The 9,565-nt window shown below is 42.2% G+C and overlaps 1 protein-coding gene across 1 annotated transcript in view; it reads right to left on the bottom strand.

Moving 5' to 3' along the window:
- The window catches only part of cdk2 (cyclin dependent kinase 2), a 32,396-nt gene that overhangs the window by 7,745 nt on the left and 15,086 nt on the right, over nt 1–9,565 (bottom strand). Inside the window, exons 4-5 of the mRNA XM_063037962.1 lie at nt 6,753–6,923; nt 5,053–5,154 (exon numbers count right to left, since the gene is read on the bottom strand). Coding sequence (XP_062894032.1) covers nt 5,053–5,154; nt 6,753–6,923 — 273 coding nt within the window. The remainder of the gene's footprint in view (nt 1–5,052; nt 5,155–6,752; nt 6,924–9,565) is intronic.

The following is a 9,565-nucleotide window of genomic DNA, read 5'->3' as shown; positions in this document are numbered from 1 at the left end:
TTTGGTGCTTTTATCGATCTCTACGGAGAAGTTGTTGATGTTCAGCGGAGAGTGGTCGCTCCGTGACTCCCTCTCTCAAGCACAATCATATCTTCTTTAAACAGAACTGCCATCCTGCCTCCTCTTTCCTTACCATTTTTTGAACACCTTACACCCAGGAATATTGTGCCCAACCTTGCCCTTTGAGTTATGCTTCAATTATCACATCATATTCACACATTATGACTTGTGCCAGCAGCTTTTCAACCTCACCCACACTTATGCATTCTAACTGAAAAATCCAAAAAGGTGCTGGTATTGGAAATCTGAAATAAAATCAAAAAATGCTAGAAACTTTCTACACCTGCTGCCCAAAAGACAGCACTGATGTTTCAGGTCGAAAACCCTTCGTCAGAATTGGGAAAGCGTTTTAAGTTGCATATAGATGAAGAGGACATGGTGAATCCAGTGTTGTGGTGATAAATTGGAGATGAAGACATCTGGTTGCAAGAGCGTGAGACAGCCACAGAGTGAGAGACAGAAAACAAAGGTTTATGTAAAAGCTGGGAGATGAAGGTCAGAACCCAAAACCAAAAGCAGATTGTTAGATATGCCTGTCCCACTACCACTTTTGGTTAAATGCTTCCTAACCATGAGTGAATCTCCCTGCAAAGGTATTTATCCCAGTCCTGTAGAGGTACGACTGGTCCATCTTGAACAGACCTCAAAGCCCCAAGGATTTCCCTCCTACACCCTCTCTCTAGGAACAATAACCCCAACAGCAATTCAGTGTTGCACAGCAAGTTCTCATACAAATGACTGATGCTTCCAAAAACAGAGCACAAGAGGCTGCACACTGGTCCGTCACCATTCCCCATTCCTTCTCTCACCTCATCTCCCTACCCATCACCTCCCTCTGGTGCTCCTCCCCCTTTCTTCCATGGCCTTCTGTCCTCTCCTATCAGATTCCCCCTTCTCCAGCCCTGTATCTCTTTCACCAATCAACTTTGCAGCTCTTTACTTCACCCCTCCCCCTTCCTAGTTTCACCCATCACCTTGTGTTTCTTCCCCCTCCCCCCTCTAATTCTGACTCCTCATATTTTTTTCTCCAGTCCTGATGAAGGGTCTCAGCCTGAAATGTCAACTGTACTCCCCCCCCGCCCCCCACTCCATATATGCTGCCTGGCCTGCTGAGTTCCTCCAGCATTTTGTGGGTGATACTTGGATTTTCAGCATCTGCAGATTTTCTCTTGTTTGACACTGGTCTGTCTTGTTTATCAAGGAACTAAGTGCCTGGGTAGGAAAGGATGTGGGAAAGAGGTACCCAACTGCCTTCTAACATCATTTTAACTAATCAAACTGACTACACTGAAGTGATTAAAATCAAAAACTTTTTTTTTACAAGAAATGGTTCTGTACATATGAGACAATGTGTTTTAGCATTTCAAGCTGCTGCAAGAATATCATATCCCCTGTCTTTACCAACCCTATCACACCAAAGTCATGCACTATATCATGCCCCACGGCCCACTGGCCTAAAGGAAAACCAGATGAGATGAATCACACAGGCATCAGGATGAAGAGAAGCTGGGAGATCATCTGAGTGCTAATGATAGCGATCAAAGACATTGATGTATTTCTTTAGGAACTCAGCACTCTGAATGGACATCTTTGTGCCCTGTCTTAATGCACTCCAGGCAATCTGGCGTAAATTAATTTGATGAAAAGAACATTTTACCTCCACAAATCACTACATGGCTATCTCATTTTCTCTTATTTAAGTAGACGTTCATTGGGCTAGTAGTAACTGTCAGCTGCTTGCTATCTATTATGATCCTTGGCACACTTCTAATTGGAAATAATGAATGTTGTTCAGGTGAGTTATAGGCAAAAGAAGCTGTGCCTGGTATAAAATACTCAAAAAGGAAATGGCCACTTTGGTGAGTTATAGAAGCCTATTCAGGACAAGTAGGGTGTAAACAACTGGCTTGAAAAGTTAGATAATCATTCAGGTCTACTCACATTTTTTTTTACAAAATACAAGGTAGCCTGAGGTATTTCCATGAGTACTGTTCTCCTATTTATTTCCCTGTAATCTATTGCCTCTCACAACTCCCCTCAGAGTCCACCACTCGCCCACCAGAGGCAACTTACAGTGGCCAATTAACTTAACAAACCCACATATTTTTGGGATGTGGGTGGAAACTGCAGCACTTGGAGACAACCCGCATGGTCACAGGGAGAACGTGCAATGCCACAGAATCAAGGTCAGAATGATAATTGGTCACTGGAGCTGTGTGAGAACAGCACTACCTGTTGTGCCACCCACGTGCTTGAGCACCTTCTGGCTAAATTCAATGACTAATTGAGACTTCTGAATTACTGGATGGAGAGCAAATAGAAAAAAAATCGTCAAAATTGCAGCAAAGAAATAGGCCACCCGGGCCAACACACTTCTGCTGGTGCCTATGCTCTGCATGAACATCCTCTTCTCAGTTCAATGCAAACTTCTATCCCCCTTCTGGCTTAATTCCCATTAAACATCCGTGTGAAAACCTACTGTGTGAGAACATCCCATATTCTTGTTATTTGATAAAATGCTATTCACCTGAAATATTAACCTTCTCCACAGATGGCACCAACTGACCCAGTTTTCCCCACACTACATGTCTGATTTCAGAATCCTAGCATCTGCAGTATTTCACTATTTTCAGTATAGCACCTGGAACATGGCTGATCCCAAGGAGAGGGCAGTACCTCTGTATTTATATATCAATGCAGTGTGGAACAGGCCCTTCAGGCTGCACCGCCCAGCAACCCACCGATTTAACCCTAGCCTAATCATGGGTGAATTTACAATGACCGATTAACCTACCAACTGGTATGTCTTTGGACTGTGGGAGGCAACCCACCTGCCTTCTTAGTCCACTACTTCCACTTTGGCAAGAACAGGCATCTCTGGGCAGACATAGATTAAACCTTGACACTGTCTGCATGGCTTTATGACCACAATGAGCACTAGATTTGTGCAAAGGGCTATGAAATGTCATTTTCTCCCCTTATTCCCTTCCTCTGTGGGAAATATTGGAAAATAAAGATGGGGTACCTATCATTCAGAGGCATATACAAGTCACATATGCTGTAATCTAGCATATCAACTGGTAGCATAAACACATCCCCATATCTTTCATATTTTCAGCAATGTATTAACTTTGTGGAGCGTCTGTCCTGCTGCATCCATTATGCCACTTGATATAAAAAAGACACAGGAACTTTGTATGGTGTTTTAACAGAGAACTGGCCAGATGCCACTCGTTTGGCTTTACACTCATGCCAAGTAACTGTTGTCAACAAAAAAGTCTTGGGGGCCTTTTGCATGGAAACATGTGAACAAACCCACTGGACCATCTTAAGACACAGAACCTCACTCCTATCTGGATCTATAATGTTGGTATTACAGAGCTGGACTGGTTCACACAAAGATGCTGTGACAAAAGCATCAGTCTCATTATGCAGTATAAAACTGCCTTAAGCAGACTCTAAATCTACTGAAAAACTAAAGGTGCAGGGATCATCTATTACATAAAGCATATAAAAATCATAACCAACAATGCAAGTCACTCTTTATTCAAACAGTTAATGGGCATTGGGAATCTGTAAAAACCAGGGTTTCAATGCACTCATGTACAATTTTGAAAGTTTAAGATCACACAAAATTAATACAAGACCATCAACCACAAAACACAATTCAAATCGGGAAATTGACTAGTATGAGGGAAGAAACCACCCTGTCATAAAGCACTGTAAGAGGTCATTCAGCCGATTGAGTCTGCACCAATCATACTATATATACACATCCCATTTTATTCACCTCACATTCTCATTAATTCCATCCATATTCTCCTATTAATATAGACACTCAGGCCAGTTTACAGTGACCAATTAGTCACCGTGTTTGGGAAATGGAAGGAAATCAGAGCACCCAGAGGAAATCCACAGTCATAGGGAGACCACGCAAACTCCACACTGACACCACCTAATGTCGGGATTGAACCTAGGTCACTGAGACAGAGCCAGCAGTTCTACCAGCTGCACTATTGTGCCACCCTGTGTGCTGAAAACATTCACCATTACAGGGATGAGTTTAGAAAAAAAAAATGGAACCCATCTCTTTTCCCTCGTAATTCGGGATTTGTGCTTGAACATCAACCACAATCAGCATTCACATTAGACTTGTTTAGTTTCAGGACTCGGGAGTCTCTGGCACAGGAGTACATTCAGCCAGAGACTCATTCCACCGAGATGCAACACAGAGCGTCATAGGAAGTTATTTCTGCCTGTGGCCATCAAACTTTACAACTCCTCCCTTGGAGGGTCAGACACCCTGAGCCGATAGGCTGGTCCTGGATTTATTTCCTGGCATAGTTTACATATTACTACTTAACTATTTATGGTATTATTGCTATTTATTATTTATGGTGCAACTGTAACGAAAACCAATTTCCCCCAGGATCAATAAAGTATGACTATGACTATGATTTGGTGGAGATGTGTATGGACTGCAGCTGATAGAGCAGTTGTTGATGTTACCAGTGGAAGTCAGCAACAATCATTCTTTGGGATATTGTTTCAACACCTCCCCACTGGGGAACGTCGACTCAAGACCATGAGAGGCCTGCATCGGGCATTTTCATGCCTTACAAGGCGCAGATTGGAAGTCTGTGTGGGGCGCCACTCCTCACACAATGACACATTGCTCTAGTGTCTAAGTGCCTTGCTCAAGGACACAAATACGCTGCCACAGCTGAAGCTCGAACTAGCGACCTTCAGACCACTAGACAAATGCCTTAACCACTTGGCCACGTGCCCAACACACATCCCCACTGGCAGGCTATAATGACAAGGTAACAGTCACTCTGCCATTTCCTTTAGCCCCCGTCTGAAATATACAATCCGAGAGTGGAGAAAAGGAGAAGCAGAGAGGAAGAAAGTACTTATTTCAGAAAATACATCTCTAAGGTATTTTTTTCACGTGAATCGTTAACTACACTAGCTAACTTTACAAATCATTACCATTTCAGCAAAGATGCAGCCAAGACTCCAGATGTCGACTGCAGTAGAGTAATATTTACATCCCAGGAGGATCTCAGGGGCACGATACCACAGTGTGACAACCTGCAAAGAAAAAACACAACACTTCAAACTCATATTCACCTTGGTTTGAGCTGCCAGAATATTCATAGTCATACAGTTCCTGACGACTGGAAAGAATAAATGTTTTTAGACTTTGTCCATATTTTGATGCTATCAGTTGCATAGTTATTTCTTTCCCAATATCATGTTTCTCGTACTTTTCCAGGTTTTAACCCTTCAAACAAAAATAGAAAATGCTGGAAATACCAAGCCAGTTTAGGTAACAAAGGGGGCTAATGAAAGCAGGACAGTGAAGGTTGTCTATATGAATTTCAGCGAAGCATCCAAGAAAGTCAAGTATAGTAGGTTGATCCAAAGGTCAAGGCACATGGGATCTGTGGCCAACTGGCTAGTTGGATCCAAAATTGATTTGGTGATAGGTGGCAGGGGATAGTGGTGTTTTTCTGATTGCAAGTCTGTGACTAGTGGTATACCCTAGGGATTAGTGTTAGGACTCTTGCTGCTGACGATATATATTAACAACCTGGATGTGAATGGAAGAGGAATGATTAGTAAGTTTGCAGATGACACCAACATTCATTGTTGGGAATACTAAGGAAGATTGTCTAAGGCAACAGCAGGATGTCACTGTACGTCAGTTGGAAAGTTGACCAGAGCATTGGCAAATGGAATTAATCTTGACAAGTGTCAAGGGGATATAGGGTTCTAACACATACAGTAATTGATAGGATGCTAAGAAATTTTGAAGAATAAAAGAGACCTTAGGGTCCAAGCTCATAGTTCCCTGCAGGCGAATAGGGTGATGAAGGCAGAATGTGGCTGGTCACAGCCAGCCAACCTGAGAATAAGCAGTTAATTCCCATTCCTCACTTTCTGTCTGTGAACCTCTTCTCAATCCACATCAGTATATTGTGCCCTATTTTCTGTGCTCTAATTTTAATGATTAACCTCTTATCTGAGACATTATCAAAAGCCTTCCACTAATCGATATAAACCACATTCAGTGGTTTCCCTCATCTATTCTGCTAGTCACAGATCAATAAACTCTAATTGATTAGTCAAACATAGTTTTCCTTCATAGGTTCATGTTAATTCTGTTCAATCCTATTATTTCATGTTGTTGTGTTATTACATTTCTCTTTGTAGGTTCCAGGATTTTCCATTATCATTGATGTCAAACTATTGGGTCATTCGTTTCCCATTTTCTCTCCCTCCTTCCTTAACTCATGGGGTCACATTTGCTCCCCTCTAATCTACAGGAACAATTCCAGAATCTATTGAATTTTGGAAGACGTGAACAACAGCACCTACCATCTCCACAGCCTCCATTTTTAAAACTTTAGAATACAAATGATCAGGTCCATCAGATTTATCAGCTTGCAGCTATTTGTTGATGGACAATTTGTTCCTCAGTCCCACTTGACTCTTGACTCTTAAACATAGCCTGTGCTCAGATGGGTAATGTCCTGGGACCTTACAGAATGAGGTGTTAATCACGTTGCAAGCTACACGATCACTCCCAGGAGTTGTGTCGGGAGCCACATAGGTAATCAGGGGCAGGAGATGCTTTGGCTCAGAAGACTCCAATGCTTAGAGATGGCAGACTGTAGGTAACATACCTCATGGGTGTACGTGCGAACAGGTACACCAAAAGCTCGCGCGAGTCCAAAGTCAGCTAGTTTAATCGCACCTTCGGCATTGATCAGCAGGTTCTGGGGCTTCAAGTCCCGGTGAAGCACCCGGTGAGAATGACAAAATGCGAGACCCTGCAGCAGCTGGAATAGGTAACTCTGAGCAGGAGGGGATTAAAACAAAAGGCCCAGTCATTAATCAGCTGAACAACATCTCACACCAACCAGTATATAAAGGTGGATGATAAACAAACCTGGACATGCAAAACCTCTATGACCAACTTCATCTGACGCACAGCAGTCCCATTTCAAATACTAACTCTGCTCACTGTGTGTAGTAAACAAGGCCAAGGAGCCTCGAGGAGTTACCAGATGGGTAAAAATTAAAACATGAACAGTGGGGGGGGGGGAGGGAATGAAGGTGTACACCTCAGTGAGGGATGGGGGTTGGAAAATAGTCATTCCCGTGAAAAAGAGTCAAGTCACTTTTTATTGTCATTTCGACGATAACTGCTGGTACAGTACATAGTAAAAACAAGACAACGTTTTTCAGGACCATGGTGCTACATGAAACAATACAAAAACTACACTGAACTACGTAAAACAACACAAAAACTACACTAGACTACGGACCTACCCAGGACTGCATACAGTGCACAAAACAGTGCAGGCATTACAATGCACTGAAAAAGCAGGAATGCTGAGATTCCTCCCCTCTCTGCGTTCCCTGGTATATTGTCAACAGCTTGGAATATCAACGAAAGCAAGGCCCTCTTTCAAAAAGAAAGGATGAAGGCTTTGCTTTGGATACAAGTCATGAGAAATGTGGAATTAGTGAGACTATAGTACACTTTGTAGATAGCTTTTAACGTGGCATTCAGTAATCGCAGCATTGGACTAGGTCTGGGTATGGCCCATCTCCAGTCAAATAATTGTTACAGTTCAGAGCCATATATATTTTGCTATTGGTTTATTATTGTCACACATACCAAGATACAGTGAAAAGCTTGTCTTGCAAACTGCTGATACAGATCTATTCACTACAAAGTGCAGGTAAATGATAAAGTGCAAGAATATAACAAGGTAAATTGAGGGGCCAAGAATCCATCTTCGCACAAGAGGTCCATTCAAGAGGTAGTTATCCATGTAGTAGACGCTGTCCTTGAGCCTGGTGGTATGTGCTTTCAGGCTTTTATATCTTCTGCCCAACGGGAGAGGGGTGAAGAGAGAATGTCCGGGGTAGGAGGGGTCGTTGATTATGCTGGCTGATTTACCGAGGCAACAGGAAGTATAGACACAGGTCATTCAGCCTACAGCAATGGTTAAACACCCATACACCATTGCATTTTTGTATGGTGGGGAAACGTGTAAAGACTGAAAGAATTTGCACAAAAACAGGAAGAGGCTGATCAGTCTATTGAGCCTATTCTATTTTGCTACTCAGTTAGACCACAGCTGTTAGTGCTGCTGCCTCACAGCTCCAGGGTTTGACCCTTAACTCTGGTGCTGTCAGTATGGAATAAGACCTTCTCCAACAAGACTTTGTGGATTTCCTTCCAGTACTTTGGTTTCCTCCCACATCCCAAAAATGTGGTAGGTCAATTGGACACTGTAATTTACTATTTAGTGCAAGTTAATGGCGAAAAAGAATCAAAAGGGAGTTGAACGGCATGTATGAGATAGAAAAAGTACTAGTGCTACAAGGAAATATGGAGGGGGTGGATAGGACTAATGGGTTAATCCCATGGGGCCAGCATGTGCTCAATGGATTGAATGGTCTTCCTCTGTGAAGTTACAAATACTTGACCACAGCTGATCTACATCAACCCTATTATCCGTTGTAACCTTTACTCAGGAAAAAATTGATTAATTTTCACATTGAAATTTTAAATTCCTTCCCAGCATCCACAGCCTTTCAGAAGATTCCAGCTTTGCATTATTGTTTTTGTGAAGAGATGCTGCTTGATTTCACTTCTAAATGGGTTAGGTCTTAATTGTAAGATTACATTCCCTGAACTCCCCCATCAGAGAAAATAACACACACAATTTCAAAGGGCAGGTTTTGAGTTACATGGGCAAGGACACAAGTACCAGATTGTGCGTGGGCAAAAAGATGACAAGTTAGAACAAAAGTGTCAGCAGCACAGAGACTAGGATAAAATAAAATTATTTTTAAAAATCTCAAAAAGATAAAAGGACCATTATTAAACTAAAAATAAAAATTCTAAAACCCCTTGTTCTATTGCTTTCTCACATGTGGTTGGAGGATTTGCCAAGTTAAATACTCTATCATCAATGGGAGGTTTGTATGTGAACATACTGCCTGCGACTGAAGGTTAACTTTTGGAGCTACAGGATCACTTCTTGCTGAGTCCCAGCACCCCGTAACGCAAGTCCTAAACGTCCAGAGTAATCATATACAGCTTTAACAGGATGACCAACACTTCTTCTGATTCATCTTTTCATATCCAGTTAAGTTGCCCAGCAAAGGATAGTTTTTCCACAATGGTCAATAATAACATAAGAAACTGGAAAAGGAGTGGACTATTCAGCCCTTGAGCCTGATTCGCCATTCAATAATATGGCTCGTCTTATCTTGGCCCCTGTCTTCCTACCCCATAACCCTCACTTCCCAATAAACCCAAATACATCCATCTCAATCTTCAGTATAAACAGTGACTCCGCCCTCCAACAGAAATTCTCCATTACCACAGAGAAAAAAAAATCTTCCTCACATATCTGAAATAGGCAACCCCTTGTTCTGAAACTATTCCCAGAGTGGAAACTATTTTCTCTGTATG

Source organism: Mobula hypostoma, chromosome X1 (genome assembly GCF_963921235.1).
Source record: "Mobula hypostoma chromosome X1, sMobHyp1.1, whole genome shotgun sequence".
NCBI lineage: Eukaryota > Metazoa > Chordata > Chondrichthyes > Myliobatiformes > Myliobatidae > Mobula > Mobula hypostoma.
Note: the sequence above shows the minus strand (reverse complement) of the source record. Positions and strands in the feature narration are given on the sequence as shown.